The following is a 21704-nucleotide window of genomic DNA, read 5'->3' on the forward strand; positions in this document are numbered from 1 at the left end:
AATGATCCTAGTGCCCTAAAGGAGTGAACTGACCTCATTTATTACCAGGGATGGACTGAGGAATAATAGGACCTGTGGATGTATCAAAATTGTTTTGGATAGGATCTTGTCGGTTCAGTTAACCAACATTATCATGCTAATAATTAAAAGTTATTAATGAAAAGCAGTTTATAGGTCCTATAATTTTCATAGCAAAGTCATATAACTGATCCAATTTTTTTTCTTCATAGCAACTCTGAGTTTTGTAAAAACAAATGCGGGCAGCTAGGTGGCCCAGTGGATAGAGCGTTGGGCCTAGAGTCAGGAATCTGACCTCAGACACTTACTAGCTGTGTGACCCTATAGATGTCACATAATCCTGTTTACCTGTTTATGTAAAATGAGCTAGAGAAGGAAATGGCAAACCATTCCAGTATCTTTGCCAAGAAAACCCCAACTAGGGTAATGAAGAGTCAGACCTCACTAAAACAATTTAACAAGGTAAAAACCAATTTATCCTAATTCGCATAATCTAACTTAGACTCAAAGGGATGGAATTGTTTTTTCTGAGTTGACCTGGCTAGTGAGGTCTAAAATCTGGGTTTTATAGTCCCTAATCTAATCTATAATAACACCCAGCTCCTCAGTTATGGAGTACCAATAACCAGGATGGTGGAGGACCTTGAAAGATGGGTAGGTTTTAGGAAAGAATAAAAGATAGGAGTATGTATGCTAGGTGACAGAAATGGGCATATATAAAGTCATCAGGATGGAAACACACAAACCATATCTGGAAGAAGTGAACAGAATGCTGGTGATGAACACACAAGCTTGAGAACAGAGCATAATTCCGCAGTGCAAGTGTGTAAGGATTTTCAGCAATAGAAGATATACATAGCCCATGAGTACCTACATTCCCTTTTTGGATGATGATAAAAGGCCCTATGACCTTTTCTAGAAGAGATTTCCAGTGTCAAACAATAACAAGATGATGAAATGGCAGGCCCTAAGTGAAGAAGTCAGGAACTGACCTGTTTTCTTTTCTGTTCCCAATTTTTGTTTGAGAGGACTTCTGCAGGTTTCTCCTTTAGTTCTTCAGAAACTATGCTCCCCCCATTTCCTCAGCTTTGCAACTCTCATTTTGGGACTGAATTGTCATGAAAGAAGGAAAAAGAAAGAAGAAGGAAAGAAAGAAAGAAAGAAAGAAAGAAAGAAAGAAAGAAAGAAAGAAAGGAAGGAAGGAAGGAAGGAAGGAAGGAAGGAAGGAAGGAAGGAAGGAAGGAAGGAAGGAAGAAAAGAAAAAAGAAAGAAAGAAGAAAAAAGAAAGAAAGAAGAAAAAAATGGGAGAAGAGAAAAGAAGAAAAAAAGTAGTAGAAGAAGAAGAGGAGGAGGAGGAAGAGAAGAAAGGAGGGAGGGAGGGAGAAAGAAAACACTCATTAAGTACTACTCTCTTTCAAGCACTCTGCTAAGCATGGGGATACAGACAGAAAAAATGACACAGTACATACTCTCAAGGTTCTTATACTCTGGTTGAGGGAAATAAAAACAAAAGAAAGTTCAGCTTTAGAGAAGGTAGTAAGACCTTGAAATGCTGAAGGTTCAGCAACAGGCTGGATGACAAGGCTCAGAGGTCCTTACCTTACATTCCTATATCAGATAATACTGCCAGGAGAGTGAAGGAGTAGGAACAAGCAGATGGTAAAGCTGTATGACCCTCTGTGTCCCCAGAAGGAGTAAAGTTGTTGATTCCATCTCATCCAAAATATGTGGGCAGTGAAGCAACAACAGTGGAGAAAACCATAGTGGTGTTAGGTTTTCCCACCACCTGCCATCCAGGGCCATGATAGCTTATTCTGCGAAAAGAAGGATGAGCAAAAAGAAAAAGAAAGGAAGGTGGCACATTTTCATTGTTTATACATCTTGGAGTGATTCAATCAATGATTAAGTGAGTGCAAAGTTACTGGAGTTCAACACAGGTAGCCCTAGTCCAGACCATTATCCTCATCTCATCCAGCCATCTACCTGAACCAGCTGGTTATCTACCTTACCATCATATAGAACTACTCCCATCTCTTCCTTTGGGCACAACTGTGCTATTGATAAAGCCATTATTTCTTTTAAAAAAAAGAAAAGATGCCAATTGATTACCCTGTGTGTCAATTTACCATCCCTGTGACTCTTCAGATGAAAAATCCTTTCCCTGGTCATCACTCCACTATATATGTATGTGTATATATATATATATATATATATATATATATACTCACATATACATAAATATGTGTGGATATGTATATACACATACATATATGTATATACATATGTATGTATATATATGTGTGTGTTTACACCTGTATTTGTATATATATGTATGTATACACATACGGATACATACACACATAAACATATAAGGGAGTAATGACCAGGGCAAGGATTTTTCATCTGGCTAATCATTGGGATGGTAAGTTGATCCATATGTTAGTCAACTGATATATTTTCCAGAAAGAGTGGCAGTCTTGATAAGACAATTGTACCCAGAACAAGAAGTAGAAAGTGGGGCAGAGAATGACATTCACACATATGGATATGGATATATAAATACATATACACATATATAATGCTTAAAGCTGTATGCATATATGTGTATACACACACACACACACATATATATATATATATATATATATATATATAATACACATATGTATGTGTATATAAATTGCTTTGCATGCTTCCTGGTACATGGTAAACCTTTCAATGGTTCTTTATTCATTTGTGGAAGTTTCTGTATTTTTTAGCTTTTCTTTTCAAAACCTATGCTACAGTTTGACCTTTTGCCAGGGGTCAGTGGCCACCTATGAGCAAATTGGAGCTTATGGGAAGTATTTATTATCTAATCTCTGTATTACTAACTCTACCCTGGCATAAGGAAACAGAAGACAATGATTATGTTGGAAAGAACTCAGATCTGGAGTCAGGGAACCTGGGTTCAGACCATCACTCTGCCACTTACCATTTGACAAATTCATCTCCTCTCTCTGGCCTCTGTTTGCTCATCTCTGAAGTGAGAGGCACATGCTCAAATCCCTTCCAGCTCTAAATCCTATGATCCTAAGCACATAAAACTAAAAATGGAATTGAATTCTTCTGCAAGGGCATATGAGTATTTGCAGCAGTAGAGGACATAAAGGTATATACTTAATAAAGAAAGAGGACATCAGAGAGAACTTTTCAGAAAATGAAAGTTTTGGCTCTGCCAGATAAAATTTATCTTGGTGTATTTAGAGCTGGGAATGGCTGTAGAGATCATCCAGTTCAATCCCTTCATTTTACAGATGAGGGAACTGAGGCCTAGAGAGATTAAGTGAAATGCTCAAGGTCGTACAACTAGTAAGTAGCAGAGAGATGGAATTTAAACCTCAGCTTTCTGCTTCAAAATCCTGTGCTCTTTCCATTACGCGAGGCTACCTTCAGCCATTCATAGCCTCCAATTTCTGGGCATTTCCTCCCCCTTCCCATATCCCTATATCAGATGTCAGATACCATTTACTTTCTCTCTCATCTCTGCTTTCTATCAAAATGAACCCTTACATTCTTCTGTAGAGATATCTAATAATAGCTCAAAGGTTAACTCTCCTTAGAGTTGTTTACATTTTTAACAAGGACCAACACCTTCAGTTAAAATTTCGGAGTCCATTTTAACTGTATATCATATGCTGTCCGATTTTTGCCATCAGGACCTTGTTATTTATCCTAATTTTTTCACTTTTTAAGTTCTCTTCCTATTCGTCTTCCTTCCCCCATCATCTTCCAAGTTTTTTTTTTCTTTCTCCCTCCCCAGTACCAGCCCTCTCATTGTTACCCTCCTTAGTACATAAATGAACAAATTCTTCTTTTGTGAGTAGTTCATCAAACTCACCTGCACAGATATTTTGGCTCAGCAAGTCTTTAGATAAGATTGCAAAGGTTGCCAAATATATGGGCAAAACTTCCAGGAGGAACAGATCATGTGCATTCAATGTGAAATGGAGAATTCTTCATTGTTAGTGAGAATGAGCAAGATTTACAACTGACCATTACAGCTGAACAATAGGGCATAAGATAACAAGAACCAAAGCATAGGCACATGGTGAATCTGATATTCAGTAGCAAAACAAACATGTATTAAGTCCCTACTATGTGTCAGGCACTGGAGATACAAAGGCAAAAAGAAAATGGTCCCTGTCTTCAAGGAGCTCACAGACTCCTGATGGAAAACAAGAAATACACAAATAAGTAAGTTACAAGGGGAATGAATGAATAAAGAAAAATTAAGGTGCAAAAAAATTAAGTACTTTCTATGTACCAAGCACTGTGATGAAGAGAAGGGAAAGGGAACAAGCATTTATTAAGCACCTATTATGTCTACGATACATATATAAAAGGCTAGACAGTGTCTAAGGGTAGAGGATGTGGATGGGAGAAGACTAACATGTGGAAGTAGATTGGGAAAGGCCTCTCGTAGCATCTGAGCCTTGAAGGGAGCCTTGAGATCTCAAGAACAAAGGTGAATGGGGAATGCATTCTAGGAATGAGGACAATCTGGGTGAAGGCAAGAGACAGAATGTTGAGCATGAGGAGCAGTAAGCAGGCCAGTCTGGCAGGAACACAGAGTGTATGAGGTAGGTGGAGTCATGTGAATTCAGTCTAGAAAGAAGTGGGAGTCAAATTGTAAAGGGTTTTAAATGCCACTAAAAGTGGGCAGTGATCCAAGCTGTAGAAAATATAATTTTGATGCCAAGGAATGTTTTTTTCCTTAAGATAAAATTAAGCTTTTCCATTTAATTTTCAGAGTGAGTGTGAATGAAGCCTAAACCTAAACTCTGAAGAATTTTGATTTATCTTTTCCTAACCTGGGCTTGTTCCAGCATGCTTTAATACTCTTACCAAGCAAGTGCTCTCCTCATTCATGTTACTCATTTTTTTTAAGTTTCCTTAACTGCCTAGGATTAGGCTGAGTGGATGAAAGTAATGTTTGATTAATAAAGAGTCCCTCCAGTCATGACTCTCAGACTGTAGAGCCTGGCATATACTTCAGTTAGCATGCAATCTTAGAAGCTGAAACATTAGACAGTGGGGCTCATTTTGGTTTTCTCTGCTGTTTTGCTGAAAAATACTGAAAATCAAGATTCATGTAATCAGAGTCTATAGGTTAATAAGGACATATACTGAGTAAACTGTCTTATGCAATAAGATTAGGGAAAAAAAGTCCCCCGAGCTCTATGCAGCTTCGGGTCATATACAATATAAATATTTTCCTCTTGATTCAATCTACCAATAGGATATTTGTGGCTCAGTACTCTTATGGATCAAAATTTGAAGGGATTGTAACTTACCAGATGTAGGCTCCTCAAACCCTTTGATTCAGACTGAGTACCCTTTTTTGTAGGCTAAAAGCTTTGTTGAGCATAGAGGTAGGATAATGAAGGGGATGGTGTGTGGGACCTGGGTTCAAATCCTGATCTGATTCTAGCTGTATCAACAAGCAAGTCTTGGATCTCTTACCTCCTCTTTCATTATCAGTAAAGTAGGTATGATGATTGTAGCCCCTATTTGACAGGTTAAATGTGTGGCAGGTGAAGATAAAATGACTGAGGGAATAAGGTTTGACCTTCTGAGCATATTGATTTATTAAACAATGCATGCCAGTTGCCTAATAAAGAAGGGCCAGACCTCCTTAGCTTAGGCCCGGATCCCCGATACAGGAGGAGACAGACTTTTATACATTAAAAACAGTTAATCAAATAAGATCAATTAATTACAAGGAAACAAAACATTAGGTAATCTAATTTCTAATTGGAGGAAATACTAGGGACTTTCCAAGTTGGGACAAGGAGAGTGAACAGATGCAATTCCCTAAATTCAGAAAAAGATGTTCTTTCTATTCCTCCCCGACACCAAGGGTCTGCAAACATCAAGGGAACACGGAAATAATAACTGATTGATCAGTATGGTGCCCGTTTTCAGATAGACATTTGGGTTTCTTGAGATGTGCAATTGTAAGAAATCTTGCGTCAATCTTTAAATCTAAGCGTCTGATCAGCATAACCTAGGTCCTTGGTTAAGATTTTCTAAGCAGCAGGGAGAGGTGTTCCAATTTCCCAGCCATTCAGGGTTAGGTTCAAACAATACAATAAGATTTTCTCCCAATTCCCACAATTGAATAAAATTTTCTCACAAGACTTAAATTGGACTAGACCCATAATTCAATAGAAACTAAGTTAGCTCGTGAATTGAGTTATAAGATGGAGTCAGTGTGGTTCACTCAATTCTCACAATTAACCACTTGTTGTCCTAATTCCTTCAATTTCCTCAAATGTCAATTATAATTTTTGCTTTGGATTATTCCTAATGAGTCAGTAAGCAATCAATGAAATACTCTTAAGTTATCCACTCTCATAAACAACTGAACTGAGAAAAGAAAGTAGAGATCTCCATACTTTGTCACTTCCAGTTTTATTGATGTGTTTTGTTTTTATATTACATAAATTTACAGATTACTCCCTTTTCATAGAAAATCTCTTATAAAAAGCAAAAGTGATAATACGGTGGCCTCAACTGAAAGTATATGCAACATTTCAAATATGTAGAAGTCTTCACTTTTTTATTTTTTCAATTAACGTAAATCTATTTTGTTTCCCTCCCACCACCACCCCTATCCAATTGGGGGTGGGGAGAGGGAAAGAAAAGACAAGAAAAATAAGTTTCTTGTAACAAATATGCACAGTCAATCAAAACAAATTCTCCAAATGGCTTAACTCTGTGTTGAGGCCAGCTTTTGCCTCCTCGAGCTCCTTGAACAAGGAGGCTATCACAGTGAATGAATTTGGTGACATGCCATGCTATAAAGAAGCTAGCACTTAGCACAGTGCCTGGCAAATAATAGACACTTAATAAATGTTTATTGATTATTGTTTGATTTCTGTCCCAGGAGATAGGTTCTCAAAAGAGTGGTAGTGTGGTAGTTTCTGTGGTAGAAATAATCACTGGTCGAGTGTATTTTCTAAGAATGGAGAAGCTGAAGAGGACAAGTAAAACTATAGCTAAATAAGAATCAGAAATCAAAATTACCACAGATTTTAAAATTGACTTCTGGGGCCCTGATAGAATATAAGTTTCTTGAGAGCAGAGACTGATTCATTTTTGTCTTTGCATCCCAGTGCTAATCACAGACTTTGCAATAAGCAATTAATGCCTGTATTGACTGGTTGATGAAAGGATACAAAGAAGTATCATAATGTTAGATGTTGCAAATGAAAAAAGGCCTAAGATAATTCCCCTGAGTTGGGAGAAAGTGATAGCCTGCTATTCATAACAATCCAATGTTTTAACAACAGATAAAAGAAAATAGGAAGGAAAGTAAAGCAGGTTGAAGGATAGTGACAACATAGGGTCACTAGGCTAGAGAAAGAAAGTAAAAATTGATGAGGAGTATATGTGCCTAGAGGTGGATTTTGTTTAAATATAGGGAGAAAATTTCAGCTGTCAAATAGGTAAATTCAATAAAATTTTTTTTTGTTTTTTGCTAATAATGTTTTAAAGTTTCTTTAAAGATCTGGTTCTCACTATTTAATTAAATGAAAAAATGTTCTTAACTAATTGAAAGGATGGAATCAGAGACGTCATCACTGATTAAATAGAAGCTGCGATGTAGTAGAAAGAGAATGGAAGAAGAAATCAGGACATTCAGGTTCTAAACAGGGCAGCAAACTAGTTGGGTGACGTTGGGCAAGTAATTGGATCAGTCAACCTCAGTTTCCTCATGTGTAAAAAGAGAGGGGTAGACTAGATTATACCCAAATTAACTACAAAAGACCTATGAAGGAAGGAAGACGTTATCTGTATCCAGAGAAAGAACTGATAAACAGAAACACATATAGAATGATTTGTGTCTAATGGTAGCCATCTTAGGGAGGGAGAAAAAAAGGGAAAAAAGTTACATGATAACTTTATTATATATTTAAAATGAATTGTGCATACTAGATTTGTAGTTTCATATGCAATCATCTTTTTTCTGTTCTATGTTATGAAAATATTTGTTTTATTTCTTAAGTTGAGAGTCAAATTAATAAAATTTAAAAGTGTGGGGCGGACTAGATGATTTCCAAGGTCCCTTCATCTCTAACATTTAAAAAATGTCAACCTGGCTGGCATATCGAGTGGAAGTTTTCAACGGATGGTAGTAACCCTAGAACTAATTAACTTTTTCATTAATGACATGGATGATGGAGTAGAGTATGCTCAGTAAACTTTCCAATTACACCAAGTTGAGTGGAATGAGTACTTGAAGAACTTCATTAGAAGTGAAAATGACTGAAAAGTTGGAGAAGAAGCAAGATGTCAACTAAAATGGGCAAGGACAAATCAGAGAGGTAATAGTTATCTGTACAAAGGCAAGACAGGATAAAATTGGCTTTGTATGGCTTATGACAAAAAGATCTAGGGTCAGAATGAATCACTCAGTAACTATTCAATACTGTTGTCTATGATTTTTTTTAATGACCACATTTTCATTCAGGAATGGAAAGAAGACCATAACATCAAGGTTCTTTGAGATCATTTTGCTAGTGTACTCCATATTTGTCATGCTTCTTTTGGAAATGTTTTGGTTATTTGGGAACTGAGATTTTGAATGCAAAGTGAACAGTGCATAAGATCTAGAAGTATGTATAGATGGACTGAAAAATTTTTATCTGAAAAGTTTTAAGAACCATCATTATTTGTTTAAAAAGTCAGAAGCAGACACCTAGTTAACTTTTCAAATTTAAGGAGAAGACTACTTAAGTGTGTAGGAATGAACAGCTATTCTCCTTTTCCACTGGGAATAGTAATTGTGAAATTGCATTTGAAGGGAGTCAAGTTGCAAGATAAGAACTTGTTCACTATCAAGCTGAGATGAGCCCACAGAAAGTTTGATGATTGATGTATAGCTGTTGTGGTGTCAGCATTCTATTTCTCTAATCATCCTCAACCTTTTCCCACCAGAAGGACCTGGACTTTGGCTCTGGCGCCATAGGCTCTGATAGGAGAGCTTTTTACATTATCTTACCCATAACCAGTTCAACTTGTCATTCCTTATCCACCTCCAAACCATGCCAATGAAGTTGTACCCCATCCATCCCTGATTTCTCACTCTCTTTTATGTATTATCTTTCCCAATTAGAATGTAATCCCCTCAAGGGCAGGAACTATTTCACCTTTATTTGAATCCCCAGTCCCTAGCTCAGAGTAAATGCTTAATAAATGACTTTTTATTCATTCACTTACTTAGTTTTAGTTATTTTTTTTTCACTTGAACTGATAATCAAAGATGATTTTTAATGGGACATATATAGTTAAGAATGAAAACACAGATGACCAGTGTTGTATACAGTTCTCAATTCCTTGTGTTGTTCTAACAATGAACAGCAATACTCTTGAATACTATGTGAGGACTAGTATACTAACTCAGCTTAAAGATCATCACCAGAAATTTCACACAGAGGGATTAAAACATAATTGACAAATGAAGAAGCAGGAGGATGAGTAAGATGAGGAGGAAGAGAAAAGAAGGACTTTTCTACCTAATGCAACTTAAAAACAAGAAGAAAATGATCCCTAATGATTTAAAAAAATATGTTATCTGTGGTAATTTTGAAATTGCTACTTCTTTTTTATATTTTTTCAACAAAACACTACAATGATATTATTTTTTTCTTCTTTCTAGGCCAAATGGCAGGAGATCATACAAGGCTGGAATTCCACAACATAGAAACTGGAATCATAACAGAGCGGCGGTATCTGTCCTCTGTCCCCTCCAATTTCATTGGCCACCTGCAAAGCCTGACTTTTAATGGAATGGCATATATTGACTTGTGTAAAAATGGCGACATAGACTACTGTGAGCTAAATGCCAGATTTGGCTTCAGAAACATCATAGCAGATCCTGTCACTTTCAAGACCAAATCAAGTTATGTTGCCTTAGCTACATTGCAAGCATACACCTCTATGCATCTTTTTTTCCAATTCAAGACAACATCCCTAGATGGATTGATTTTATACAATAGTGGCGATGGAAATGACTTTATCGTGGTTGAATTAGTTAAAGGGTAGGTGCTTATCAAATCAACTGTGGTGCAGTGGAAAAAGTTCTGAATTTGGAGTCACAGGTTAGGAGGTCAAATCACAACTCTGCTATTTACTACCCCTATGAATATGGGCAATTCACTTGGCCTCTATCATCCTCAGTTTCCTCATGTGTAAATGCAAGGGGTTAGACTCGTAATGTCCATTCCAGTTTTAAATTTGTGATCTGATGGCAAAATATTTTTAAAAACCCAAATAACTAGAAAACAACTAATCAGAGACCTCAGTTAAACAGAATTCTTCTGTTGACTTCCACTTTTAGGAGAGAGATTATAAATTTCCTCTAGAAGAGATCATTAAGCAGAGCCTAGATATATACCTCTTAGGGATATGGAAAAGGAAATACTTGTTTAGGTAACATTTTAATTAGATGGTCTCTCACCTTTCTTTCATCTGAAATTCTGTGAAGAAAAATAAAGGAATTGTTTTTGCTCAGTCTTGTCTGATTGGCTTCCTATTTTTGAGGTCACTGGCAGGCAGATATCAATCGGCAGGGTTACCTGGAAGATGGAAATTTCTAACATAAGACTATTAGCAGATTACAGAAGAGCGATGAGAAATGAAGCAAAAGAGTATGCAAGTAAGATAGAGATAGCTAGTTAGAAAAAAAGATGCTCTGAAAGCCAGACTTTTCAGTAACTCATCTAGTCAACATTCATAGATTGTCTATGATCTCTTAAGAGTAAACCCAGAGATTAATTTCTGATCAGTGACCATCATTATATTGACAGGAAATTGAATTAAAATATTTTAGAAAGATTTTCAGTAAGGAACTTGCAAGTTGAGTTTAAGTAGTGCTAGATTTGGAGTCAAAAGCACTGGGTTCAAGTCCTGTCCTTGTCAATGGCTATAAAGGTTTCAACAAATTATTTTTCTGAGCTTTGGTCTGCTGATGTAAAAGGAAGCACCCAATACTTGTGTCTTCTCTGATCAAACAAGATCATTCCAAGTCCCTAATGAAATAATATATGTGAAAGTATTCTATAAGAAACTATGCAAATGTAAAGCATTATTATTGAGCTAATTAGAAAATTAAATTGCTCAGAACACCTAATTCCTCCAAGATCCCAGTCAATTAGGATTTGACTCTATATCATAGAAGTAAGATGAATGGAAAGAGATGAAATTTCAAAGTGAATTTCCTGGCAATTCAAGTAGAAATATAGTACCTAGTGTTTCAAGGACATTCTGGGAATTTTTTAAAATTAAAAATACTTTCCACTATTTCACAATGTAACCCCATCCACCAAGCATTTATCATTTACCTATCATGCACTGTACAGTACTGAGAATACGAAGATAATAATGAAAAACAGTTTTTGCCATGACGAAACTTACTGAATACACACTGATCTGTCTCCCCTGTTGAAAAAATGTGGTATCTTTTCCCAGGAAATTAAAAATGTTTTCAGTTATATGGTCCATTCAGGTATCTCACTTCATCTGGGTCAGAAAGCCCTCCCATCATTCACCTATCTTGTTCTTCCCTCAGGTACTTGCATTATGTCTTTGACTTGGGAAATGGTGCTAACCTCATCAAAGGGAGCTCAAATAAGCCACTGAATGACAACCAGTGGCACAATGTGATGATCTCCAGGGACACCAACAATCTCCACACAGTCAAGATTGATACAAAAATCACCACTCAAAGTACAGCAGGAGCCAGGAATTTAGACCTGAAAAGTAAGTCTATTCTAGTTTGGGCCACAATTTCATGTCTACTTAAATAAGAAATTCATAGCTCTAAGCTTTTTTTTTGCTCTAATCAGATTGACTACTATTTCATTGACAGCAGGTAATTCATAATGCAACACGAAATCCTGTATTTCTCTTTTAATGTGGCAGAAATTATATATATTTCATAGCAGGTTTCAAAAAAGCCAACATCTAGGATTGCTTACATACATGGTAAAAGTTTGAAGAGTTAGAAATAATATATTCTTCTTGATGTTAGAAGAAAAAGGAGAGTAAGTTTAAGTTTGTTGTTGTTTTCTTTTGGTTGGCTCCTTTAAAAATATTCCAACTGCTCTTAAAAATTTGTGGTCAAGGTGGCCAGTACATACAAAATTTCTCCTCAAGCTTGTTAGTGCTTCCTGGTGAGGCTTTCCCAGATATTTACAGACCATTTGTCAGAGGGTCAGAAATCTTAGTTAATACACCTGTGTCTTTAATAGTGGATCCGCACCCCTGGTGAAGAAATGCGTCTTCCAACATCTGCCATGTTAAGGGGGGTGGGGGTGGAATTGGAATAGGCTTTTCTTTCCACATAGATTTCTTTGATCTCAGGAGAACAAGTTGAAACTTCCCCAGTCGGGAAGGTAACAGTGGGAGAGTACATCAGAAATAAGAAATCTAAGAAATCCATAGCTCAAAGAAAACTTTGAAATCAAATTTAAGTTTGGGTAAGCCTTAGCTTTTCATTAGTATTAAAGAGCATCCCTTTCTCCCTCCCTGAGTCAAAAGACCACCCTGGAGATTTGGGGAACTGTTGAGACAAGCCCAAACAGCTGTCTTCCTTTTAAGTGCTGAGAGCTGCCTCTTCAAGGCATGGCAAAAGAAAGAAGAAAAAGAAGCAAATATTCAACATTTAATTTGAAAACATCTTTCTAGAGAATACATCTGCCCAACACATAAACTGCATTGTTGATGGCTGCCTCCCTTCTTTCAGAGAAGTAGTTCTGTTACTTCCAAAGGGCATCCTGTTTGTACCCAGCAGTCAAAGGGTTCAACTCAAAAGTAAAATGCTAGTTAAAAGGGCAGATAAATCTCCTTTTCATTCTTCCTTCTCTCAAATGCGAAAGGAAGGTATTTTTATCCTCATCAACTTAAGGAAATGATGCCTATTGTGCACAGCAGTCGGGTGGCAGTCGTCAAATAACAGGGATTTGGAAACTCAGTCAGCTTGCCAGGTAAGCCACCTAAAGGGCATGAAGAAAAATGTACTGTTTAGTGAATGGAGAGAGACAGATGGAGACAAAGACACAGAGACATACAGAAAGAGAGAGACAGACAGACAAAGAGAGAAAGACATAGAGACGCGCACACACACAGAGAGAGAGAGAGAGAGAGAGAGAGAGAGAGAGAGAGAGAGAGAGAGAGAGCAGAAAAATGCTTTTATGGAAGCTGCCCATGTAAACCGAGGGACTGGAATGGCTGAAAAGGAAGCAGTTTATAACTTTTTTTTAAAGATAGGTGCTACATGCAAACACATAGCCTGACTCTACAAAGAGAAAAGACAAAAGGGTAAACGTCCTCTAGTAGGAATAATTTTCTGCTCAGTAAATATTTTAAAGAGGGAATCATCTATTTAGACCTGGAAGAGATGTCATAGAATCAAAAATCTAGATCTGGAAGAGACCATGGGCTTCACGTAGTTCAATCTCATTCCACAAATGAGGAAATGGATATCCAAAGAAGGGACGTGCCTTGCCCGACATCACAAAGATAGTCAGGAACAGGGATCAAGCCTATCTCCTCTGGTTCCAATTTTAGCCTTATTTCCACTGTACTATACTGCCTAATTTGTCCATCAGTGATTGAAAAGTGAGGCTAGAGGGAGCGTCAGAGAACCCTATGTAAAAGTTCTTTCTGATTCTCAATTGATAAATGGTTTCATAATTCAATGGAAGTCTTTGGGCTGTTTTTTTAAAAAATAAATTATATGAGATTTTATGACTACAAAATTATTTGGGAGGTAGGGAACCAACAGAAACAAAGTACCACCAGAAAGAACACTGCGTATAATATATCTGTAACCTATGATCCTTCACCCCAAGCTCTGTGTATATAAAGATGAATCCAGATAACTCTTCAAATACTCCCCCCTCAACATATTATATTTAACTCATTATGTCCCCAGTAAAAATATCCCTGCATATAGTTCACAGATGTGATTCCCTCTAACAAACATTAAGGGTAACCATGAATATTGGATAAAAGATAACCTTTATTTTCCCTCAGGAAATTCAGAAAACACATAAAAGACTCAGAGTAGCCTACAATGAATAAAATTCTACTTCTTTTCCAATGAATTTCTTCTTCCCTCCAGAGTCTTCTCTTGTTCTCCAGACTTGTATTGACACCCAGTGCTTTAGGCTCCTTTTGGGAAGAAAAGAAATTTGGGGTTGTTTTCTGGGCAACCATCCAATGTTCCAGTGAGTCTCATGTTCATTCTAAAATCATATATAGTCATCCATCTTTATGGCACTATATGAAAGTGTGCATCTCTCCCAGAAGAGAAAATGAACCTGGGATTGATAGAGAGACAATACTACTCCCATCACAATTGCCCTGTCCAAATAACTTGTATCAATAGTAGAAAGTAAAGTGCAGACCATTTGCTACTCTATATTCTAGCTTCTCCTCCAACTAAAGGGAACATATGGATATGCCCCTTTTCCTCAAGAGACAAACACCTGCCTGGAACTCTACCTTATCACTTTAGAAGACTCAATTCGGGAACTCTTAAAACAAGAGTCCCAGGGCAGCTAGGTGGTGCAGTCAGTAGAGCACCGGCCCTGGAGTCAGGAGGACCTGAGTTCAAATTCGGCCTCAAACACTGGACACATGTACTAGCTGTGTGACCTTGGGCAAGTCACTTAACCCCAATTGCCTTGCCAAAAAAATAAAATAAAACAAGGGTCTCTAAAGAGGCAATCCTAGGGTGGGTATTGCCCTAAAACCTTCCCCTACTCTCAAGAATTCCCACTATTTGACTAAAAGGTTCTTTTCTCTCGATGTCATAAGGTTGAGAACATGTATAAATGGCAGATATCTTTTCTAATACCTCTTCAGAGTCGAGTCATGAAATTAGGGGGCCAGGAACACTTAATATTTCACTATTATCCTCATTTCTCTCATCCCTTTGACCAAGAGGCCCACCTCTGGGACTGAGGAGAAAGAGGATTAGTCATTACCTAGAGGACTGTGCCAAAGTGTAGATAACCTTTCCTCTAGGGACCAAGGTTCTCTGTCAAATATCTGTCAAAAACCAGAGGAGGGAGAGAGAATCTTAATGCAAAATATTAGTTCTCCCCTCCCACAACAGTTTGAACTAACGTATTCATCCCCAACCAATGAGATGTAACAAATGTCCCAAAGAAAGGCTAAAGGAGAGGACGTAGGGATTGTCACCTCCTTATCCCTGGATTTTATGCCTTACTTAAAGCAACCAATTTTTTTGGTTACTGTATCAGAATAATTTCCTTCGCAGTTCACTAAATCCCTCAGATTGTTTGAGAACTTCAAGTCGAGTCTTTCTCATTTTATATTCATGAAGTTGATTTCTTGAACCTATTTGAGACTTTATTTACATTATCCCTCTTAAATTTCATTTCTACATTATTCTCATTAAATTTTAGATCTACTCAGTTCCTACAGTTCCTTAGCTCCTACAGAATTCCTTTATCATTAATAGTAGAATGAAGCTTAGTAATCAGTTATGCAAAATTAACCAAACTATTAACCATAACAGAGTAATTAGCTTAGTAGACTACAATATTGATCAAAACTGTAGGTTTCATCCCAAATAAATCACTTGACTTGGGATAGAGAAAAACCCTAAATTCATACCACTTACTACATGAGAAATCTGAGTGTGTCATTGATTGAAAATGAGTCCAGGAAGCAAAGTGTATATAGAGTTCATGACCAAAATGGGGAGGAAAAAGATAAGAATTTCCTATTGATAGGGGAGTCAGTAAGTTGAACTTCTTTATACAGTGGTTATCATATTTTTCTATTAGTGTTCATAGTTTTACATATTTTCTCTGCTTCGTACAAAGGAAATATAACAAAACTGGAATTTAGAGAGATGTTGTCCAGTTTAGGAGACTATAGATATGTTATTCTCTTCATCATGAAAGGTAGTATAAATGTGATGATGGTATTCACTTACTTATCTCATTTTTATATATGTGCATAGTGTGTGTATGTATGTATATATATATATGTGTGTGTGTATATATATATATATATATATATATATATATATATATATATATATATATATATAATTTTATCCTCACAATGACACCTCTAAAGTAGCTCTGGAAGACATTTATGGATGAGAAACTGGAACTTAGAAAGTTGAAATAACGTTCCAAGTCCCACAGCAAGCAAATGGTGGTTTTCAAATCCCAACATATTTTTTTTACTCTAAACTGCAATACTTTTGCATTAAATGCTAATGTTTCTCAACATTACTTATAGATTAGCCTGTTATAACTGAGTGATTTTGAAAGTAACAGGCCAATTTTGACCTTATTTTTGGCTGGAGGCATAATTTTATTTTAAATTACTTCAATGGTTATTTTCTTAGAGTTGAATGGGTTCTTAACCTGAGATCCATAATTTTTTTTAATCTTGTGATACATGCATTTCATTATTATTAGATTTCTTTGTAATTTCATATATTTTGTGCATTTAAAAATATTCTAAGAAGAAATCTGGCTTCACCACATTGCCAAAAGTTTCAATAACACACACACACACACACACACACAATTAAGAACACCTGATTTAGAGATTAGTTAAATACAATTCAAATCATTTTTATCAAGCATTAATACATAAAGCATTGTGCTATAGAGTAACGTATAATTTGGATAAAACATGGATTCTTCCCTTATGGAAGTTACCGTTTCATAGTGGTATGTGACACAAACACATGTCAAACAACAATACAAAATCATATATGATAAGCGTAGACTAAAGGTGTAAAGTTTTCATTGAGGTTCGGAATGGGAAAGGTCAAAATGTACCAATTGAGTGATCAGGGAAAGGTTCATGGAGGAAATAACATTTGAGCTGGGCTTTGTAGGATGGGTTGGGAAATTCAATTGGACAAATGGATTCTAGGTAAAGGAAAGGACATGAACGATGGCAGAAAGGTCAGACAGTATGGGATATATACAGTTTGACTGTGGTACTCTAGTTTGGCTGGTTCTTAAAGGACATGGAAGAGAAAATCATGAGATAATACTGGAAAGTCAGGGTAGTGCCAGTAAGTGGAAGGCTGTCAATCTTGGGTTGAGTTTATATTTTAATCCATAGTCATTGAAGAGTTTTAAGCATAAGAGGGATATGACCAGATACATGCATGAAGATGATCATACACTCCTTCTGATATACATATGTTCTTCCAGAATCCTTTTATTCATTCATTCATTCATTGAACAAATCTTTAGCAAGCATATATTAGGTAGAGAATATTAATAGACTAGAAAAGAATTCTTGATAATATGATATGGAAGTTCGATAAAGGAAGACTTTCTATTTGTAGCCCTTAATTGTTTAAAAGATCAATGTGAAATGACTTAACAACTGGGTCACATCTTTGCGCAAATGTTTATAAATATATAATCTTATTTAGCCAATGACTACATAGATTTTTGCCTTTTTTTTTTAAAAAAAGAAACCAAGCTTGGGCTTGTTCTTCTTGCCTCTGTTCTCATAAAAACATGAAAAAGCTTGTCCTAATTGAGAAACCAAATAATAAAAATTTTACCCTGAAATATATGATGTGACCATAAGTAGCCTCATATGGGAGAACTTTTATATAGTCAGGCAGAAATCACAACCTATACTGGGATGATCGCAATAGGATGAGAGGAATGAACAGAGGAATAAGAAACTTGTGTAAGAGCCATTGGGGAGGGGAAAGTGAAAATGCATGAAAGAGGTGATTCCTGAAGCAAGACCCTTGAGGAGCTAGGAAGAGAAGGAATCATGGGAACAAGTTGAGGGATTACCTTTAACAAGGAGTAAGATACATCTTCCCTCTGAGGAACAAAGGCAAAGAGATAATGGGTGATGCTACCAAGGAACAGAAGAAAGGAAATGATAGGCTGAGGAAACTTACCTCAGATATTAATCAGTGAATGAACAAGAGTTTATGAAGCACTTAATATGTGCCAGTTGGTACATTGTGCTGAGTATGCCAAAGGGAAAAAAATATGAAAGCAGTCCCTGCCTTCAAGGAGCTCCAACTGATCTTCTAATAGGAAATATAAAATGGACTGGACATCTATAAGTAAATACAAGATATATACAAGAAGATACAGGTTAGCTTTTGATGGGAAAGCATAGCATATGGTCATGCTTAAGCTAATTCTTGAAGGAAGCCAAGGGTTCAAAAATGTTTATGAAAAGCCAGCTTCCTCTACACGTCTGCTTCTGATCTCTCCATGTGTCTCTCTTCCCAAAATTCTCTGGAACCATGCATGCCTTTCTTTTAAGAGACTCTGAACTGATCCCATACACGTATTTACCATCATTGTGTTACAGTCAACATTCTCTCCACCAAAAGAAGGCAATTTCCTGTGTGTGTGTGTGTGTGTGTGTGTGTGTGTGTGTGTAAACATCATTACACAAGACAACCCAGATTTGTTGGAAGCTTGAGGTACAAAAGCATTGGGGACAGCCAGTGAAAAGGAAAAGAGGAGATGCAATGTCATGTCTGAGAAAGGAAGGAGATCAGTGCAGATGGAATGTAGAGTCTTTAGAGGGGAGTAACAGAAAAGTAAAATGGCTGGAAAAAAATCCCAGGTTGCAAATGGCTTTAAATGCCAAACAGGAGTTATATTTGATTCTTGAGGGACTCAGTGATGTTGGAGACTCATTTGTGGTGAGTGTAAGCATAGCGGGACTTGTGTGGCTTTTGGAAGAAAGCAAAATCTATGGACCAGTCACTGTGAGGAATGTGGTATTGAGACAATGAGCGGGATTTATTAACTACTAGGCCCAAACAAACAATGTACCCTGCACATATGAGGTTCAAAAAGTTACTTTGTGACTATCTCTACTGAAACTCAACAATCTCTGAGTAAAAATGGAGAAATCCAGTGGTGTGAGTTATCAACAGTGTATGATAGACAGACCATAAAAACATGAGGAGTAAAAAATGCTGTAAGTGACTTATGAAATCATTCAAGGCACCAAACTAGTAAAATCATAAAGGTGGCTAATTTTGGAGTCAAGGATGACAATAGAGGCAGGTGAAGGAGTGAAGGTGAAGAAGGTAGATTGGGTGACAAGTGAGAACAGGGCATAGTGTTCAGAACTAGGGAGAAGTGGTAATGTTAGATTGCAAAAGCCCAAGTATAAGAAGAAGAAGTTATATTTAATCAGAGAATGAGTTTTTAGTTCAGAATCTTTCTTATATCTTAGGTGGTATTCGTTCTGTGGTGATATCTCTCTTGCAACATGCCAGTGCACAAGTTGGAAGAATGTCATAGTCTTTTACATTTGAAGAGGAAGATCTGAATAAAATCATTGAAAAGCATGTTGAGGGGTCAGCAATATGGATGTTGGCATTCCCAAGAAATATTGAAGGCTGTAGAGTAGCACAGAAGATTGGGAGTTAGGTGCTAAAGTCATTCATAAAAGTTGAGAAGGTAATCTCAGTGTCAGATGGTGTCAACAGCAAGAATTAGGAGAGGATGGAAGAATTCAGTCTTGTGAATTTCAGTATTATTGAAGTTTGCTGGCAGGTCACAGATGAATATGGTTTGAGGTTTTGGGAGAGAATAAGAAACGTATACATTTCTCCTCCTGAGCCTGCAATATCCTTTTGGCCCTCTGTCTTGGTGGCAGTAGGAGAATGCGAATGATACTGTCAGGGGAGAGTCAGGTTTCGTTTAAGGCAGGGAGATAAAAACTGTTGTATAGAGAACTTTAAATGATTCAAAACAACTTTTTAAAAACATAATTAAGAATTAGTTGATGTAAATCAATGAGACAGCTCCATTTTTACTAATCTTCCCCATACTTAGCAGGGTCTTTATTTTGTATTTTCCCTTCTAATTCCATGCATTGCATATAATGGCTTCACATGGGTCTAAATGATTCAAAGGGTAAATATGAGACAATGAGCTTCAAAAACATGAGGAGGTGCAATATCTGTGCCCTGATGACATCTGAGTCTTATTTTATCTGAAACCTTACCTATTTTCTTTCAAATCCTGGGCTAAAATTGGTTTATGCTTTTGAATTGATTCAATGCCAACTATTTTTCCACTTGTTGCTATACCACAAAAGAACACTAGAGGGCACTACAATGCCACAAACCATACCTCCATGCAGGAGGGAAAAAAAATCTCTGCTTTAGTTGTTCTAGGCAACTATACCTCTATTTTCTGCATATTTGAAGTTCCACCATGTTGCTCCTTTTAGACAAACTGATCTTTTCTTGTGGATATTTTTTAATCATCACTGGAAATCTTCAGCATTGAAACATTAAAAAAGACAATGTATTCCATTCTAAGCTTCAACCTGCTGATAAGAGATGATCAATAACCTGTTATATAGTCCAATGTATTTTTAATTTTTTAAAAGAAGCAATAAAGATAATGATGAGAATGATGATGATGAGGAAGAGGAGGATTTAATGCAGGTAAAATTGTCCCAGTTGGTTCTTTGCTTATAGAACAAAGACCACTTAGGACGGAAGGGGTAGTCCTTTGTGTTTACCATAATATTTGTCTATTTTTTGGTCTTATTTTTACCAGCTGTATGCAGTCTATTGCATCTGGGAAGTTTGTACAAACTGGAATACGCAATAGAAGGAGTTGAAAAATTCTGACCTCTAAAAATGCTGTGTTCCATAACCCTTCATTCTACACTAACAGATTTTACCATTTTTGATTGTCTTGTTGGGAAAGGCTACGTGGCTACCTATCAAATCACAGTTATAGCCTGAGCTTTTTCCCTAGTCGCTAGTGATGGCCTCACTGCAAAAGAAAAAAAAAAATGGGGTGAGAAGCATCTTTATATATGCCAAGGAAAACAGATTGATCTCAACTACTTTTCAATTCTTGGCTTTCCCAAAAAGCAGTTTTTCAAATGTCTGCACTAACACCTTGAAAATTAGGCAGATCCAGAGATTCAACAATATGCCACGAAATGTTGGGATAAAATGCCCTCCTGTGGCCACTTTGCACAACAGAAGTGATGAGTAGTCATCCCATTTGGATTTAAAAAAAAAATTAAACCACAATACTTCTGTTGTGTTTTTGTTTTGTTTTTCTAATTTTCTGGGGGAATGACTGCTTATCACTTCTATGATAAGGTTATTATTCAGTCTTTCAACAACAGGCAAAACTACAAAGCAGATAAATGCCTTCTGACCTCTCTCTTCATGTTTCCCTTTCAACCTCTTGGGCCTTTCTCCACTTCATAGTGCTCTGATCCTAGGCATCCATTGTTCTCTCCTGTCCTCTGGATACCAAAAGCTCCCTGTTTCGGAGGCCCACTCAGGTCTTCCACTAGTGAGCTTTGTAGGTCCCCAAGGTTCTATCTATCTGACACTTAGCCTCCCCATCACTGCCTCACCACCCCCTTCTAGTCAAAATTCACATTTTTCATTTGGGTCTGCTTTTCACAGAAAGGTATAAATGCCTTCTGGCTCCTTAAGCCTTCCAAAATTATTGCCTTTTTTAAAAGAGGATGCTTGTTATCCTGCGCAAATCTCATTCCTGGTATGCCATAAAGAGTGACAAAATGCAGTGAAAAATTTTATCAGTGGATGGAAGAGCTTTAGGTCTCTCATCAAATCATCCATA

At 36.8% G+C, this 21704-nt stretch overlaps 1 protein-coding gene across 8 annotated transcripts in view; it reads left to right on the plus strand.

Moving 5' to 3' along the window:
• NRXN1 (neurexin 1) overlaps positions 1–21704 on the plus strand; it is a 1448730-nt gene that overhangs the window by 669640 nt on the left and 757386 nt on the right. For all 8 annotated transcript variants that reach the window (XM_036751791.1, XM_036751793.1, XM_036751799.1 and 5 more), the window contains 2 exons: positions 9725–10106; positions 11636–11826. In XM_036751791.1, the coding sequence (XP_036607686.1) occupies positions 9725–10106; positions 11636–11826 (573 nt within the window). The remainder of the gene's footprint in view (positions 1–9724; positions 10107–11635; positions 11827–21704) is intronic.

Source organism: Trichosurus vulpecula, chromosome 3, assembly GCF_011100635.1.
Source record: "Trichosurus vulpecula isolate mTriVul1 chromosome 3, mTriVul1.pri, whole genome shotgun sequence".
In the NCBI taxonomy this organism is placed as follows: Eukaryota; Metazoa; Chordata; class Mammalia; order Diprotodontia; family Phalangeridae; genus Trichosurus; species Trichosurus vulpecula.